The sequence below is a fragment of the Podarcis vaucheri genome (assembly GCF_965113315.1).
Source record: "Podarcis vaucheri genome assembly, chromosome: 14".
NCBI classification, from domain to species: domain Eukaryota; kingdom Metazoa; phylum Chordata; class Lepidosauria; order Squamata; family Lacertidae; genus Podarcis; species Podarcis vaucheri.
Genome location: NC_138752.1, coordinates 25,759,723 through 25,778,951, shown reverse-complemented (window position 1 = coordinate 25,778,951; position 19,229 = coordinate 25,759,723). Strand labels below are relative to the sequence as shown.

The following is a 19,229-nucleotide window of genomic DNA, read 5'->3' as shown; positions in this document are numbered from 1 at the left end:
CAGCCATATGCCATGAGACTAGCTGTAGGATAATTTGAAACTGCTTGGAATAGCATCCTCTATTTGATTTTTAATGTCCTCCAGCTCCCAATAGGGTGCAGACCCACTAGGAGTCAAAGCTGAATGAACATTCTCTTGGTGGTTTCCTCAAAAATTTCTCCTTCCAGATAAAATTTTGGAGGGTGGGGGGAGAGGGCAGATCTTTCTCTCTTGTAACAGGCCAACTTTGACAGGGGGTGGGATGCCCTCATGCCAATCATATGGTACCATAATGACACCTGCCAAAGTTCAGAAGACATTGCTATAACACAACCTCTTTGGAAGATGCATGGGGGCGCATCTCAAAGAACCTCACTGTTACCAGTAATCAGCTGGTGGTCAATTAAAGGGAGCCCTTTGAAGTCTTTGCAGAGAAAGGAATTTACATTCAAAGTGCTGGAGGAAGTGCGTTGAACATAAACCTCCTCCTTAGGAAGGGGGGAAATGCTTTTTATCAAAATGGAGTGTTTCTTCTCACCAATGGAGCCCAACAAGCCCTTTGTGCAGCACTTGTATACATATATCGGGTTTAGGTGTGGCTTGGCTGAAATGGCCTCGCAGGCCAATTGAGGATGCTGGTCAGACCAACTTAAGCCTGTGGGTCAAAGGTTACCCACCCCTGCTTTAATTAACCTTCCTTCCTTCCTTCCTTCCTTCCTTCCTTCCTTCCTTCCCTCCCTCCCTCCCTCCCTCCCTCCCTCCCATGAAACATCCTGAAGTGATTATCTATGGAAAAAACGTAAGTTGTTGTAAGGCTGATTGTTGATAAGGTATTCAAAAAGTTTCAGGCAGGTTGGGCTGGTTCATTAAACCAAATTCTACATAAGATTATGAACAGAACTCTGTTTGGGAAATCTGGTGTGACACATATGACAGGAATCGACAGGTATTCAGCTTGACCCCAGCTGCTAACCAAGTAAAACAGAAGAGCGGCCAGGCTAACTGGCCCTTGGGAAATATTCCCAGGACACCATCCCTCTCTTCAGGCCAGGCTCTGCACACTGCTTGAGTGTTTTTGCCAGGGTGGAATGTATCCTTGAACTCTGAGAATGCTTGCTAGTTGCCTGGATGAAGGATAGAGAGAGGTATGTGAGCGTGTGTGGAAACTTTATTAGTTCAAGCCTTGTACATAGCAAGAAGACATTCAGCCAAACACACATAGGAAAATCTCCCTCAGAACTACATAGCCAATGGAGTGTGTGCTACCTCAGTGTGAAGATCTTACCATTCTTTCTGATTGCTAAGCAACACTTTCACCCATCCTCCTCTTGGCTAGCTGACTTTAACAGTAACAGAATTAACCCTTAAGTCACATGCCTAATGATCCCTGCTGCTGCGCTTCCAACAATCCGCACAATGTATATGCTAGATTGTCCATCATGCCAACAAGACATACACAAACACACCAGGGAGTTGACTAAACAAGAAAGCAGATGGCCTGATATTATAAATAGATTTCCCCCACTCCTTCTCACTCTCTCCTGGGGGTGGGGGTGGGGGAAGAGAAACTGCATATCTCACAGTGAACATTTTGCATTTTTTCATGGCGCACAGGTCCAAACTGCAGATATTTTTCTCCATGGCAAAATATTAAATATTTAGTAATGTGTGAAAATATGTTTGCCCCATCTTCCCTCTTCCAATTTCCAAACATGGCAAGTTCAATGAGTTCAAATAATGTTTGTAGTTTGAAGATGCTGTTCCACAAATTAAACAGCATTTTAAAAAATATTTTTTTAAAAAAGAAAAGAAGAGCCTTGCTTGATCAGATGAAACGGGGGACCATCTGGCCCAGTTCTCTGTCTCCAAGCGGATTCGGCCATGATGGCTATGATCCATACCCTCAAAGTGCCCCTATTTTCTAGGGTCAGTCCTGGAATTACAAAACCCACCAGGGCTTCTGATCTGATCCCAGAATGTCCCTATTTCCCCCACCAGTGCCATCGCCACCAGGGAGGTGGATGAGCCAGTGCTTCTCCTAAGTGGCAGGGGTGGCAGTGGTGACTGTGAATGAGCTCCCCTGTTGCCTCTCCACGGCTGCCGCTGCTGCCAGCTTCCTCCCTTGGGCAGCTCACAGTGGCTGCTGGAGAACAGGCAAGGTAAAGGAGAGGCTGCCACCACCAAGGCCTAACCCTGCAAAATGCATATATATATATATATATATATATATATATATATATATATATATGCTTTCGTAGATTTTCACGGGTACAGGAATGCAGGTTTTGGTGTCTTCGGGTGTCTTCCCGTGTAAGAGTCGGGGTGTCTGTGCGACGTTTCGACGAGGTCTCACTCGTCATCTTCAGGCTGGTGCTTTCGGCTTCTTGCTCTGTTCCAGTAACAAGAAGCCGAAAGCACCAGCCTGAAGATGACGAGTGAGACCTCGTCGAAACGTCGCACAGACACCCCGACTCTTACACGGGAAGACACCCGAAGACACCAAAACCTGCATATATATATATATATATATATATATAATCTTCTGCATTTTGATTTCCCACCCCCAAAGTCAAAGTCAAAGTATTGCCCTACCATGGATTTTGGATTCCCTCGCCAGTTGTAGCAAGAGATAGTCAAATCTGTCCATTATAGTTTCTCTCCGTTACTCCATCTCCATACCTTAAGATCAGTTTGCACCCTTTCTCCATTATTGTGTTTGAATGACTGTTGCATCTCAGTGCTGGACATGCATGGCTTCTTATTCCTTGCCTCTTTTTCACACCCGGGAGTTCATTTGGTCTAATACTCTCCCCTGGCCCCCTTTCAAGCCATATTTTTGATTAGGAGGCAGGACTGGTTCCGTTCCAGCTGGAGAGGAGTCAGCCTTCTGGCTTTGTCCTCATGTTAATGCATGAGAAGGGCTTCTCTTTGCCCAGACCTTTAAGGAGGGGGACATGAGAAGAAAGACAAAGTGAGTAACTTAAGATGGGCTGTGAGTGTGGGGAGAGAAGAGGGAAAGAGGGAAAGAGCTGACTCCAATGGATCTTTGTTAGAATAAGGAACAATGGAATGTTAGAAAAGGCTTTCTGTAAAAAAAGAAGCAAGCATAATTAAAGGGATCCGTTTATTTTTAGACAACATCTTAATCAATCCTTTACTGATGGAGATGTAATTGCTACCATTAAAAGCAACAATAGATATACATAGATAGATGATAGATGATAGATAGATGATAGATAGATAGAGGTGTGTTTTTTGTTTGTTGTGTGTGTGTGTGTGTGTGTGTGTGTGTGTGTGTGTGTATGTGTATCCAACTAAGTCATAGAATAGACCCATTGAAATAAGTGGACTTGGGTCCATAAATTTCAGTAGGTCTACTATGAGTATAATTTTGTTGGATATCCCTCTATATCTTTCTATCTTACCACATCTGCACTATACAGCTGAAGCAGCATCATGCCACTTTAAACAGCCATGGCTTCCCCCAAAACAGTTCCTGTAGCAATTTGTAAATGAACATTGGTCCGCATTTTGGTGCATTTCCCCCCTGGTAAATAGATTTCTGTATTCAGTTTTGAGTCATTCACACATATATTTTTTGGCAAGCAGTTTCCCCAGATATAACACTTTCAAAAGTTACTTTCACTATTTTCCCCCCAATGAATGCCTTCCTCCAATATATGCATTTTTGTAAAAGTTGCAAGGTTGGAGAAGTGTAGTGTAAAATTCAGAGAAGTGTGAATTTTGAAAGGTGGGCCATATGGTGACTGTGTTTCATTTCTTGTATTGTTTTGGAAAGTGTGAATTAGGTCAGTTTGCCTTTAAATTCAAAGTGAATTGAATCCCCCCCCCAAACTGCACCTTGAACCACAAACATATGATTTCAGGTTGCACTACTTCATTTTCTTCTTTTACCTAGGTTGCAGCAGGTCTTTAAGTTTGTGTCCAGCTCTGTTTATTCAAACAAAGAAATCCTAGCGAATCCAAGGCCTTTCCATTTTTATGCTCTCCCTTTCAGAGTCTCATAAATCAGTCGGATATTTCCGCACCTGGCAGGGGCAATTCAGCCCAGCTTGCTTGTCCCTGCTGGGATTATTTGTGTTCCAATCTGCCAGATGTCACTGTCTCCTTCGGCCCAATGCTAAGAGAACAGTCTGCCCAGCATTGTTTTATGTGTAGCCCTGGCAGGATTGCACTGATCAGGCTGTGAATATGAAAAAGAATCTCCATCCAAGGCTGAACTGAGGCAGTGGAAAAAATGAAGAGAGAGAGAGAGAGAGAGAGAGAGAGAGAGAGAGAGAGAGAGGTGGTGTGGTGGTGGAGAAGAGCTTTGTAGAGAAGACTAGAAACCATTGTTAGGTCAGCTGATTAGGGCACAGACTTCAGATTTGTCAGACCTACTTTATAGTTTTTACCAGAACTCCAAAGTCGGGTACAAAAAACAGAGAGTTAGAATGAAAGAGCGCTGTGTTCCTGAACACATTCTGGGGTTTTTTTTGGTGTTTTTTTTTACATCAGAACTGAACTGAACTTATGGCCTTTTCCTGCACAAGTCCACTCCTGGAGTTTTCTTTGTTTCAGTATTCTGTGGAAAGTTGTTTCGTTGCTGTCAGGGAACTGACATCAGAGGCACGGGAGAAGGAGAGGGTCTCTGATTCTGCAGGAGAAGGTCCTAGCGCTAGGGGGAGACTCAGCTGGGAAAGAGGGGAAGAGAATGAGTGTAACACCAGAGATCCAGGAGAGAAATGGGACAGGGAGGTGCAGGGGCTCCAGGACTCTTCGTTGGAAGTTAGTGAGGAGAGCCCAAGCACCCTGCTGCCCACGCCCACCCTGCGCAGGAGACTCCCGCGCAGTGAGAGGAGGAGACGCTTAGGCGTCAAACAACTCTTATGTTGGCAGCGCTTTAAGAAACGCCCACAGACAGACTCTACGAGTGACTAAGGGCAGCCACGCTGAGATGGGCTGTGCAGTCCAGAGGGTTTAACCAGGCAATCCGATGCTCAAACGGGGCAGGATTACGCACGAGTAACTCCCAACCACTACAGTTGCTATTGTTAAATAATAAGGAATAAGAAACCGTCTCTGGTCTACTGCAAACCAGCAGAGTGTTCTACCAGAAGTTGGTGCCACTTTCTGTGTTCTGCCTGAGAAACAGAGTGTTGTGGCACCTTAAAGACGAACAGATTTCATTATGGCATAAGCTTTTGTGGACTAGGTCAGATGCATCTGAATCAGAGGCACAAAGCATTATCCTGAGCTAGCAGGTTCATGCATTGTGTGTGTGGAGTGAAAGTAGTGAAATCAGAGGGAAACACACAGGGTAAAGACAGTAATACTTACATTAAAGTTCAGATGTATGCAAAGTCGCAGTCTAATCAGCCCAATGCTATTCTTACATTTTTTTAAAAGGGTTTATTTTTTGCTTACCAATTTGAAATGAACAAGAGGGGAGTGCTCTTCGGCCCAGTAGAGCCTTCAATGTGGGGTTCCTTAAGGTTCGATTTTATCCCCCATGCTGTTTAACATCTACATGAAACCACCAAGGGGGTTATCTAGAGTTTTGGAGTATGCTGTCAGCAAAATGCTGCTGCTGCTGATTATTATTATTATTAGAATTTGTATACCGCTCTATACGTGGGGGTTTCAGGGCAGTTCACAGAATAAAATCAAGATATAAAAACCACAAAATACATAATAAAAATAAACATCCCAATAGCCCCTCCCCCCAAAAAACACCCACATTTTAAAAGGGCATAGGATGACACATAGCTTTACTTTTCCAGGTGGGGCAATGGATGTCTTCCCTTGGTAATGGTCTGGATGAGAGTTAACAAACTGAAGCTCAATCGGGATAAGACTTGAGGCACTTTTAGAGGGTTGTTCCCTAAACCGGATAGATGGGAGGTTGCCTGCTCTTCATGGGGTTACACCTCCTCTGAAGGAGCAGCTGTGTAGCTTCAGGGTACTTCTGGACCCTTTGCTGTCGCTTAAGGTTCGGGTAGCCACAGTGGTGTGGAGTGCCTTCCATCAACTTTGGCTGGTGGCCCTCTATCTGCACAGGGTAGCCTAATGTTATGTGGTATACACGAGGCTGCCTCTGAAGATGGTTCAGAAACTTCAGCCTGGTGAAGAACTGGGCAGCCACTGGGGCAAGACGGTTTGAGCATATTACACCGATCCTGGCCCAACTGCGCTGGCTACAAATTAGTTCCAGGACCCAATTCAAATTGCTGGTTTTGACCTATGAAGCCTTAAATGGCTTAGGCTTGCAATACCTCAAAGGACCACCTCTTCCCATATGAAGCAACCTGGACCTTACAATCACCATCTGAAGCCCTTCTTTGGGTGTCTCCTCCATGAGAGGTCCAGAGCAGTGGCTCCCCATTTGTGAAATGCTCTCCCCAGGGAGGCTTGTCTGTCACCTTCATTATTTTTAGGTGCCAGACGGAAACATTTCTCTCCAACCAGGCCTTGTGCTGATTAAAATTCTATGCCCTTTTAAATGTGTTTGTGGGGTGGTATGGGTTTGTTGTGTTTTTGTTTTTTATTATGTATTTTGTGTTTTTATTTTCTATTTTTATACTGTGAACCTCTCTGAGATCTTTGAATGAAGGGAGGTATACAGATTTTTAAAAACCAAAATGATTCCCCAAAGAATTCTTTTGGGAATTATAGGGACAGAACTACCTAAACTGTATAGAAACTTATTTATGTATGCTACTACAGCGGCAAGAAGGTTACTTGCCCCAAAATGGAAAAAAAGTAGAAGTCCCAGCAATGGAAGAATGGATACAAAAACTTATGGAAGATGCAGAAATGGCAAAACTTACCGGAAAAATAAGAAATCAAGATAACAAACTTTTTATAAAAGAACGGAAATGCTTTATTGAATATTTACAGATAAATTGTAAACAGATAAGAACATTGGCAGGATTATTGTAATAACCTGCCGTTTCATAAGAGTATATATTTAAAGTAGATGAATAAGTGAACAAACTAAGTTAATCTGGATATGCAGAAGATATTAAAAATAAATTTAAGGAACTGCAGAAAGAGGGGGAAGGAAGTCAAGTTTTGAAATATTAAAATGACTGTAAAATTGTTGAAATGTATAAATCTGAAAATTATAATTTTTTTTAAAAAACCCCAAAATGTAATAAAAACAACAAAATGCATGAGCAGAGCAGTGCTGAGATTGTGAGGAGGTCCCGTGGTGCAGACATGGCCTCTTCCAGGGCAGGCAGAAAGTGAGGGAGTGCCCAGACCTGTGGAAGTATGAGGATTGAATTGGTTGCAGGCAGTGTGCAGTCAGGAGTCCCATTCAAGCAGAGAACTTTCAGAACCTTGGACAGCTCCAAGGGGTCCTTCTAAGGCAGATACAAGAGATGTTATCTCTGCAGGGCTGTTCAGCCAACTGAAGCCTTCTGTAGACCCACCAGGGAAGTACGCAGTACCTTATCTAAGTAGACTTCCCCTGAAGTTTGTTGGAAGAGCAAAAAGCCAGGAAGGGTGGCTCCTGAGACCAGTGTACTCACTGGTTTTGTTTTTAAGTCTGGAGTTTTACCTCTTAAAAAATAAAATTATTCCAAATTGATTTCTTAAAAAATAATAATTAAAGACTACTCAAAACAGCAATGAACAGTCAATGGCACTGTGGCAGACATCTATCATCTCTATCTATCATCATCTATCATCTATCATCTATCATCTATCATCATTTATCTATCATCTATCTATCTATCTATCTCTATCTATCTCTATCATCTATCTATCATCTATCTATCTATCTATCTATCTATCTATCTATCTATCTATCTATCTCTATCTATCTATCTATCTATCTATCTATCTAATCTATATAAAAAAATTCCTTCCAGTAGCACCTTAAAGACCAACTAAGTTAGTTCTTGGTATGAGCTTTCATGTGCATGCACACTTCTTCAGATACACTGAAACCTGAAAAGAAACCTGAAAATGAAACACTGAAAAGGTTTCAGTGTATCTGAAGAAGTGTGCATGCACACGAAAGCTCATACCAAGAACTAACTTAGTTGGTCTTTAAGGTGCTACTGGAAGGAATTTTTTTATTTTGACTATGGCAGACCAACACGGCTACCTATCTGTATCTAATCTATCTATATCTATCATCTATCATCTATCATCTATCATCTATCATCTGTCTATCTGTCTATCTGTCTATCTGTCTATCTGTCTATCTATATATCTAATCTATCTCTATCTATCTATCATCTATCTATCTATCTATCTATCTATCTATCTATCTATCTATCATCATCTATCATCTATCATCTATCATCTATCTATCATCTATCATCTCCTATCATCTCCCTCCCTCATAACACTAGATCTCATGGACATCCAAGGAAACTGAATGTTCGGAGATTCAGGACAGATAAAAGGACGTATTTATTCACACAACACATAGTTAAATACTGGAATTCACTCCCACAGAAGGCAGCAATGGCCACTGGCTTGGATGGCTTTAAAAGAGGATTGGACAAATTGATAGAGGTTAAGGCCACTGTGCTCTGCCTCCATTGTTAGACACAATAATAATTCTGAATACTAGTTGCTGGAAGCCGCAGGAGGTGTACTTGTGCTTGGGTCCTGCTTGTGGGCTTCCCATTAGGGCATCTAGTTGGCCACTGTGAGAACAGGATACTGGATTAGAGGGGCCATTGGCTTGATCCAACAGGTTCTTCTTATGGTCTTATGAGATGAGTTGCAGGATAAAGAAAGGACATTCACAAACACCATTTGGCCACTTCAAATGTAAGATAAATACCATGAAACATCAAACCCCACCATTGAGAATTTCACCATTTTTTCCTCTTCGCCTTTGATAATGTTTGATTGCCATTTCCTGTTCCATTAATTGATGGAGAATGGTTGGGGAGGGAGGGATGGAGGAGGGATTTTCAGCATAGCAGTGCTGGAAAAAAACAGAGCAGGCAAGAGCTGATTCAGGATAGCCCATCCCTATTAATTTATATTGGATTTAAAGTGACTTAAGTGGCTGGTTTAAGCATAGATGCTGTTCTCAGCCAGTTTGGAAGAAGTTCCCCTGCATTTTGCAAGAGGCAGCTGCCCCCCCCCATCCAGGCTTCTTGCACAGAATAAAATGATGAAGAACGAACCTATGCTTAGTTAGAATAATTAGTCATTTCAATGTGCCACACAGCATGAGTGGGGGAGAAAACTTGGATTGTAGAAATAACATTCCTCCAGAAATCTGCCCTGTTCTGTTCCCACCCACCTTGAAATTTCAAATGACGCAAGTGCTTTAGGCTATGCCTGGCTAGGGAGATTTTTCATAACTGCTTGATGTCGATACAAAGTATATATATGGCAGGATTTTGAATAAATAACAAAATGGGTCCTGAACTTGGGTTGCTGGCCTCAAGGGCATATAACTAACCCAAATCTATTTGTAGAGCTGATAGTCAGTGTGCTGGGGCCTATGTATGTTTGCATGCATGTATTCCAATCATTTTTATCTTGCTCTTCTTGTGTTTGTGACATACCGATGTCCCGGTGTCACACGCATGAGGTCAGGACATCCAGAGGAGCTTGGGGCAGAGCCAAATGCAGAAGCCACATGGCTCAATAGCCTGCAGCTCCTCTTCCACCTTCTCTTGGTGCTCCCACCAGCAAGAGGGTGTTCCGACCCTCCTTCCCCTCCATGGCAGAAGGAGGAGGAGAAGGAGCCAGCTGCTGGAGGCATGCTGCACTCAGATCCACTCTTTGGCCCCATGCTTTTGAGGCATAGGGGCCCCCAGCCCCTACCCCCCCAAATATAGATACCTCTAAAGCAGAGTTTCCCAAACTTGGGTCTTCAGCTGTTTCATGCCTAGCTAGCAGGACCAGGTCAGGGATGATAAGAACAGTTGGAGACCCATGTTTGGGAAACCCTGCTCTAGGAAGTCCTGGTGTTCATGCAAAAATGTGTGTAATGTGAGGGAGGCCAGCTTGTTTTGAAATGTATCCATCATGCTCATGATGTAAATGAGAGAGGGGATGAGAGGAGACTGAGGGATGTTAGTGAGAGGAAGGAAGGTATTCTTCTCCATCCACGTGCATGTCTACCAGGAAAAGTAATAAGAGCACAGTGAGATCAGAGTGCCATATAGGATCACTCAGTGGACCATGTGAAGCTGAAGACTTTCCAGTTGCTGACCTCTGAGATCATTAGAAAAGCATTGGCAGATCAGACCAAAGGCCCATTTAACTATCCAGGTGCATTTGGGAAACCAATAAACAGGACAAGAGGACAACTACCCCTTCCCTTTCTGCATGCGAAGCATGTGCTGAATCATAGATGTTCCTTTTAGGAACATACTTCCACTGAATTGGACCACTGGTCCAACTAGGAATAGCCAACATAGTGCTAGCCGGATGTTGTGGCACACCAGTTCCAAGCATCCCTTAGCATTAGCCATGCTGGCTAGAGCTGATGGCAGTTGAAAGCCCAACATCTGGAGAGCACCAGATGTTGGTAACCCTCCCAGGGACAGGGGCTTTCCAGGGTTTCAGACAGCGGCCTCTGCCAGCCCTATTTGGAGGTGTCAGGACTTGAACTGGGACTTCAAGAACATAAGAAGAGCCATGCTGGATCAAACCAAAGACCCATCTATTCCTGCACCTTATAATCACCAAGTGGCTGTGGGAAGCCCACAAGCAGGGGAAGGGGCTGGAGATTGCACAAAAGACCCAGGCTCCCTAGACTATTCCCTGACAACAACCCTGGACAGTATCCACACAGACTGCCAGGGAAGCACATTAGTGTTCGAATGAGAACGTGTTCTTTTGTTAAAAGCAAAATGGATGGGTTGGCTCACTGGATCAGATACGTTTGTGTGTTCTTCCGTTTTTAAGGAGCTTAGGATGAACAGCTGGGAAGTTGGATTTTCTCTGCAGAAAGCAATTTATCCAGCCTGGCCGTTCAGTTTTTAATCTGGGAGCAAGAGCGTGAACTCAGGCAGAATGCATGAACTTCCTTGATGGCATCAGGTGATGCTTCTGTACAGCTCTTCCCCAGTCTGGTGCCCTCCAGATACTTTGGGCAACAGCTCCCAGCAGCTGCCTTAACTGGAAAAGGTGCTTCACATAATTATATTTTGTGCACGGCAGTTCACTGTTGACAGCGCTTGACAGAGTAGCACAAGCAAATAGGTGTTTGCCTCTGCCCCAAGGAACTTAAATTTTATTTTTCAACAGTTGGGGAGGGAGGAGAAGGAGGGGAAAGGATGAGTAACAAGGGCTGAATTCTGCAAACTTTGGTTTAGTTTCATGTTGTGTGTTTAGGCGGAAAGCCTAAGGGGTTAAGCCAGAGGCATCACACAAAGCAAACTGCAACAAACCAAGGGAGACAAACCTCTGGACTTCCAGAGGTTGTTGGATCCTAACTCCAATCAGTCCCAGTCAGGACGGTTAATTGTCTGGGACTATGGCCTCTGGAAATCAACATTTGGAGGACACCAGTGTCCCCACCCACCCAGTAAACATTATAACAGCCCTGACCAGTGGGCCACTATCCCTGTATGGGAGAGGGGTTGGGGCAGAGGTTGAGCAATGGAGCTTTAGCAAATAAACATGAGAAGAGCCTGGCTGCTGGATCAGAGCAAAGGCCCATCTAATCTAGCACCCTGTTTTCACAGTGGCCAACCAGATGCCTGAATGGGAAGCCTGCAAGTAGGACCCACACCTGAGTTATCCCCATGCAATTCCAAGCAGCTGATAATGAGAGGCACGCCGCTTCTGAAAACGAGGAGAGAACACAGCTCTGGTGGCTAGTAGCCTTTGATAGCTTCATCCCCCATGAATCTCATACCAAGTTAGACCACTGATCCATCAATGTGGCTTGTGGACTTCCCACATGCATCCGGTTGGCCACTGTGAGAACAGGATGCTGACCCATTGTACTGACCCAGCAGGCTTATGTTCTTAAGCTCTGCATTGTCTACTAGAACAGAACTGAGGTCACAGAAAAAGGCCTCTCCTGGCTATCTTTTATCATTTTAGCTGCCTAGTTTATGGGGGAATCATAGAACTGAAGTGTGGGAAGGGATCCTGAAGGTCATGTAGGCCAAGTCCTTGAAATGCAGGAATCTTTGCCCAATGTGGGTCTCGAAGCCATGACCTTGAGGTTAATAATAATAATAAATTTTATTTATACCCCGCCCTTCCCAGCCAAGACCGGGCTCAGGGTGGCTAACAACCAATAATAAAAACAAGTTGATTAAAATACAATTTAAAAAAACAAGATTAAAATACAACATTAAAACATTAAGATGCAGCCTCTTCACAGGAGGAGAAGGGAAAAAGAAAGAGGGGGAGGGAATCAAACTGATTCTAAGCCAAAGGCCAGGTGGAACAACTCTGTCTTACAGGCCCTGCAGAAAGAAATCAGATCCCGCAGGGCCCTGGTCTCCACCAGGCTGGAGCCATTGTTGAAAAGGCCCTGGCTCTGGTTAAGGCTAATCTGACTTCCTTAGGGCCCGGGACCTCTAGGATGTTGCTATTTATGGACCTTAAGGTCCTCTGTGGGGCATACCAGGAGAGGTGGTCCCGTAGGCCGTGAAGGGCTTTAAAGGACAAAACCAGCACCTTAAATCTGACCCTGTACTCCACTGGGAACCAGTGCAGCTGGAAAAGCACTGGGTGAATATGTTCCCATGGCAGAGACCCTGTGAGGAGCCTTACTGCAGCATTCTGCACCCGCTGGAGTTTCTGGGACAGCTACAAGAGCAGACCCGCGTAGAGCGAATTACAGTAGTCAAGCCTGGAGGTGACCGTCGCATGGCTCACTGTGGCCAGGTCGGGGCAGGAAAGGTAAGGGACCAACTGCTTGATGCGGCAAAGGTTAAGAGTCTCATGCACTGAGCTATCCCAACAGTCCCAGGAAGATAGCCCCTTTGATGTTACTGTTGCTAAACAACTGGTGTTGGAAACCAGTTTGTTGCAAATCTTGCAGACTTCTGCTAGGACATCCCAACCTGACTTCTGCCCACCCCTGCCTCAAAAAGACATTCAAAAAGCACCAAACAGCAATGACAGCTGGCCACTTCAATAGGGAGAGGGACAAGTGGCAGATGGCATTTCTCCAAGGGCTGAATTTAGCTTGAGGGTTGCCAATTGCCAATCCCCAGGGTCCAATAATCCATACAGTGATCAGGACCCTTTTATGCATACAACTTACAAACCAGCTGTGAATTGAGTTTCAAGATCTCATTGCAGAATACACTCTGTAATGGATGTGTTTGCTTGTGTGTCGTCTATAGTTGCATGCATGATCAATCCATTGAATAACAATCCCCTTGGAAAAAAAGTGGAATGATGAATAAATGAAAGGGAACTGCAGCTGGCTTGCTGCCAACATCCTGAAAAGCTTAAATACTGTGTGAGTCACTATGAAGGGATTTGCTTACATTCTTATTAGGAGAAATTACAGCATTTATGGATTCCTCCAAGGTCTGATTACCATGAGCTTTAAAGGCTTTTGTTATGAAATCATCCACTGTTTCTCTTATATATTATTGTTGTTGTGCTGCATTGCTTTTTAATTTAGCAAAGCGTTTCGGGTTTGAATTTTTGACTAGTCAGGAGAACTGAATTCATTCCAAAGCCAGCATTTGATGCAGAGTAAGGGTGGGCAACACATCCAGCCAAACCTGACCCTCCAGGCCTCCCCATTTGGCCCGTGATGCATCAGGAAACATCAGATGTGGAGCGGATAGCAATGTGGCTGCAGAAAACATGATTGAACTCCTCACCTCCACCCCACGCATTGCCTGATGCACAGGCTGTTCATTCCTGTTCCATTCCGGTGCACCAGCAAGCTCCTGTTGGAAACTGGCTGGCATGTATGAATGCTGAAGAAAACAAGGTTATCCCATCCCACCCACTGGAAATCAGCAGGTATGCAGGGAATTCAGTCTAAGGTTACCAGATTTTTTCCAATGAATCTCGGGACACATAAATAAACAAATAAATAATTAATAAAAAACCGTTCGGGGTGTTGATGCTGCAGCAATGTCGGAGGCAGAGGGGCGGCCTTTCTTCATGAGCCTGGGCAGCCCCTGAGTTGTTGATTCTTCAGTGGTGGTGGGGAGGCGGTGCGTGGCGGGTCAAACACAGAAGACGGAGAAGGAGGGCCGAGAGCGGCAGTGGCGGTGGTGAGGCTCGGGCAGCTCGATGCCTCCCTTCTCATCGGAGCAGCCCCAATCCCATTCCTACTTGCTTGCAAGCAGGAGGGGGCGGGGATCCCTCAACTGGTAAGGGAGGCTTCTCATTGCCTAACTGAGGCAATGCCCCCTCCTGCTTGCACGCAAGCTCCGATAGGCAGCGTGAAGCCTCCCTTCACAGCTTCACAACATTAAAAACTTCCCCAAACAGGGCTGCCTTTAAGTGAAATTATGTGTATATTTGAAACAACACTGAATAATATACCCCACCCATCTGGCTGGATTTCCCCAGCCACAGCCACTCTGGGCGGCTTCCCACAAAATATTAAAATACAATCATCCTTCAGATATGAAAAGCTTCCCTAAACAGGGCTGCCTTCAGATGTCTCCTAAAAGACATCTTTTGTTTTTTCCTTCGACATCTGGTGGGAGGGCGTTCCACAGGGTGGGTGCCCCTACTGAGAAGGCCCTCTGCCTGGTTCCCTGTAACTTTGCTTCTCACAGTGAGGGAACCGCCAGAAGGCCCTTGGCGCTGGACCTCAGTGTCCGGGCTGAACAGTGGGGGTGGAGATGCACCTTCAGGTATACTGGACCAAGGCTATTAAGGGCTTTAAAGATCAGCACCAACACTATGAATTGTGCTTGGAAACATACTGGGAGCCAATGTAGGTCTTTCAGCACTGGTGTTATGTGGTCTCAGTGGCCGCTTCCAGTCACCAGTCTAGCTGCCGCTAGGGTCACCTTTAAAGGTAGCTCCACATAAAGCGCATTGCAGTAGTCCAAGCAGGAGATAACTAGAGCATGCACCACTCTGGCGAGAGTCTGTGGGCAGGTAGGGTCTCAGCCTGCGTACCAGATGGAGCTGATAAACAGCTGCCCTGGACACAGAATTGACCTGCGCCTTCATGGACAGCTGCAAGTCCAAAATGACTCCCAGGCTACACACCCAGTCCTTCAGGGGCACAGTTACCCCGTTCAGAACCAGGGAGTCCTCCACCTGCCCGCCTCTGTCCCCCCAAAACAGACCTCTGTCTTGTCATGATTCAACCTCAATCTGTTAGCCGCCATCCATTCTCTAACTGCCTCCAGATACTCACACAGAACCTTCACCACCTTCACTGGTTCTGATTTGAAAGAGAGGTAGAGCTGGGTATCATCCGCATACTGATGAACCCCCAGCCCAAACCCCCAGATGATCTCTCCCAGTGGCTTCATGTAAATGTTGAAAAGCATGGGGGAGAGGACAGAACCCTGAGGCACCCCACTCTGCAAACATCCTGTTTCGCAGCCACCTGTTTCTACCCTTTTTGTGACATCTTCGGGTCACTTCCATTTTTTGTGCAATGTGCATGTGTGCAGACACATCTTGAACGAGTGTAAATGGAGGGGGTTGCCTGAACCTTACCACCCAGGGTCAACGTTGAAAGGTGAGTGGGTGGGATCAAGCTACCTATCAATCACCTGACATCATTATAATGTCAGATGATTGGCAGATGAGTGTTCTTGCCTACCTGTCAATGCTGGACCACCAAGCTGGAGGAGATCAGGATTTGGCCCACTGGGAATTGCTCACCCATTTCACATTCATGGGTATCTTTATAGACATGAGGACTAGCTGCTTGCTGTAAAAGAAAGAAGGAAGGAAGATGTGATTGCTGGGAAATTGAATTTTGCACCCATTCCTACAGTCTGCCCCCCCTCCTTTAGCACTTTTTCCAAAATCTAGGATCTAATAGGGAAGTGTTGAAGGAAAGAACTTGGTAATCTTTCCGAGCAACTGATTCAACGTTAACATTTTCTCCCCTCTCCAGGATCCATCAGAAACACCTAAAATTATTGCTTGCCATCCAATCACAGAATCAAAGAGACATACTAACATCCCTTTATAAACTCCCACCTCCTGGTTTTCAACACAACTGAACTCTCTTCCCCTGCTGATCTTCCTGCAGCACCAGTTGCACTGGGATGAGTTAGCAGGGCTAAGATGCCAAACACCTGCCCCCGTCACTGGTGGCACGTACAGAGGACACGTGCGCCTTTAAGCTGCTTAGGCCGCCTGAGGCTCACGGCATTTCTGATCTCTCTGAGTGTAGCAACAACTAGTCAGGCAAGGCGTCGCTGATGACTCAGCTCGCAGCGCCCTCTTGTGGGCACGTAATCTCACTCAGAGCTGAGATGAACTCAGGCTGAAAGTCTATGCAGTTAACACTTGGGCCGAAGGAGAAATGTGATTTTGTTTGCATTCACACTTCTCAAACCGGTACACAGACTGAAACACAGCTGTCCTTTGAAATTAGCACCTCTCTGTGTTTGGGAACGCTGTTCTCCAGCCAGTGTGTACAAAAATGCACGTAGCGTGGGATATCTGTGAAAAACAACAGACCCAAATGCATCATGTTAGGGGAAATTGCTTGTAAAAATGGGCATATCAGGGCACATTAGCTAAAATGCATACGAAGAGGCATATGAGGAGAAATTGAAGCGTGATGAATTTTTGTAAGAATTCAGAAGGGGGAAAGCAAATGGCTGCAGAAATGGAGATAATTGAAATTGACAGATCCATCCATCCCTATGTGAGCCTTGGCACCATTACAATCACTAGGACATACACAGGCCCACGCCTAGTCATACACACATATCATTGGGCTTTCTGCAGGAATTCTCAGGTTACCCAGAATGCTTTATCAGTCTGGAAGTCCAGCCCCTTATAAACATGTGAAGCCTCCTTATATTGTTCGAGTCCATTTGCCCAATAAATGTGGCACTTCTATTTTTTGCAGTTCACAACAGCTCATGGCAGTCTTGGGTGCAGAGTCTTGCAATCTAACATTCTTTTTACCCAGGATTCCCATATTCTGGGAGCTTTTGCATGCAAAGCAGGGATAGGAAGATGTTTTCAGCATGAGGGCCACTTCCCCTGGTAGGCAACTTCCCAGGTAGGCAACATGTCAGTGATAGGTGGGGGCAGAGGCAAAAATGGGATGGAGCAGTGATGAATACCCTCCAACCATCAAATTTCCCCCTCAAGGGACAGATTCATGCTTGCCCACAACATACACAAACACCCTGCCCTAGCTGGAACCACCACCACCCAGTCCATTTTCTCCCTTCCCTGCTCTGACTATTTTGGCATCTTTCAGTTTCTCTTTTTTCCAGTCTTAAATTCAGTTTGCACCCTTTCTGCATTGCTTTACTTATTATTTTTTTAAAGCGTGCATTTTCATGCAAATTTTTCATTTGCACAATATATTTGCATTTTTGCAAGCAATTTCCCCTAATATTTATGCAACACCCTTATCACTAATACACTGCTGTGCATCTCCCCCTAACATGAACTATTTTGCATGCAATTTGGGGAGTTGCAAACTCCAGAATTTCAAGAGATAGCTATATTGCTTTGGTTAGATACAAATTAAGTCATTTCCCTCTTTTGTGTGTATAATTTTTATTAAATTTTCTGTTTTACAATTTAAAATATTCATTTAAACAACCTTAAAGTATCAGTGACTTCCTTTCTTCTCTTTCCATGGTTCATTTTTCATATCATAAATCTCTGCATCTTTTACATAAACTAAACCATTCAGTATTCCATTATTACATCCATCAAAACTTGTTTACACTGTTGAATTTATCTTAATGCTGCCAACGTTTTCAAGTGTACACAATCCCCCCATATATTCAATAAGCATTTTCCAATCTTCTTTAAAAGTATGTTCTTCTTGTTCTCTTATTCTATATGCAAATTAAGTCATTTTCCAATAACATGCCAACAAATAAATGTCTCCCTTATCAATATTTCTGGACCAACATGGCTACATATATCTGATTTTTTGTCTTCTTTTGCTTTGCTTTGTCTGGAATGAAGTAGATTCACTTCTTCTCTTTTTTTTTAAACCTCCCCTTTGTCTTTGTTTCTCCCGCAGGACTGATTGTCTACCTGGGCATGATGCTGGGGGCTATTATGTGGGGTGGCCTAGCAGACAAACTGGGCCGGAAGAAATGCCTCATTCTGTCTCTCTCCATCAATGCATCTTTTGCGTTCCTGTCCTCGTTTGTACAGGGATATGGATTCTTCCTCTTCTGTCGCCTTATCTCTGGTTTCGGGTAAGCTATGCAACACCCAGCTTGGTAAAGGGCCAGCTTGCATTAACAAATAGGTCTCTATATCAGATTGGCCTGAATCTCAAAACTGAACCAGGCCCATTTTGTGGCATTTGGATATTGGCTGGGTTGGGAGGCAATAGCCTTTGATTGCCCTGGGTTGGGCTTCCTGGAGCAATCTGGGGCTGTGAATGGGTGGGCCATTGGGCAGGAAAGAGGCAGACAATTTCCCACAGGGAATACACTGGGCAAGCAGACTCAAGCAGGAGAGAAGCAGATCCCTGCAGCCAGCAGAATTGAATCCTCCTTCACCTGCTGGTCCAGACAAGCCATTTATTGATCACTCATTCTGATTTGCTTGTGAGAAGGCTAGGCCTCATTAAGCCATTGTTGTCTCACACTTTCCAAGACGTTTCCATATCACTTCCTGGTTTTTTAATTCATGGAAGTGGCACAAACCATCTTTAATTGAATTTGCAACTTGAATTTGCTGGTATGGGATTGAATTCCCCGCCCCAGCAAAACAGCATCTGGGGTCTAGGCTTCAATGCTAGTCCTGCATTTATGTTTGTATGAATTTATAGTTTATATTTATTACTACATTACACATACACACACACACATACACGCACAATGTATGTATATATTACTACCTTTATATTCCACCTTTCTTGCAAGTGGTCCCGTCCTTCCCCATTTTTGTAGACCAAGAACATTCTACCCACCAGGATAGGCTTGCCTAACCAAAAATGTTTTTAGCAGGCAACATAAAGAGTACAGGGAAGGGACTTGTCTGACATCAATAGAATCACAGAATTGTAGAGTCGGAAGGGACCCCGAGGGTCATCTAGTTCAACCCCCTGTAATGCAGGAATCTTTTGCCAAGCGTGGGACTCAAACCCACAACCCTGAGATTCAGAGTCTCATGCTATACAGTACCAACTG

General features: G+C 44.6%; 1 protein-coding gene across 2 annotated transcripts in view; it reads left to right on the top strand.

The window, feature by feature from the left end:
* Positions 1-19,229, top strand: part of SV2B (synaptic vesicle glycoprotein 2B) — a 72,585-nt gene that overhangs the window by 36,558 nt on the left and 16,798 nt on the right. For both annotated transcript variants that reach the window (XM_082198484.1, XM_082198485.1), the window contains exon 3: positions 18,107-18,287. In XM_082198484.1, coding sequence (XP_082054610.1) covers positions 18,107-18,287 — 181 coding nt within the window. The remainder of the gene's footprint in view (positions 1-18,106; positions 18,288-19,229) is intronic.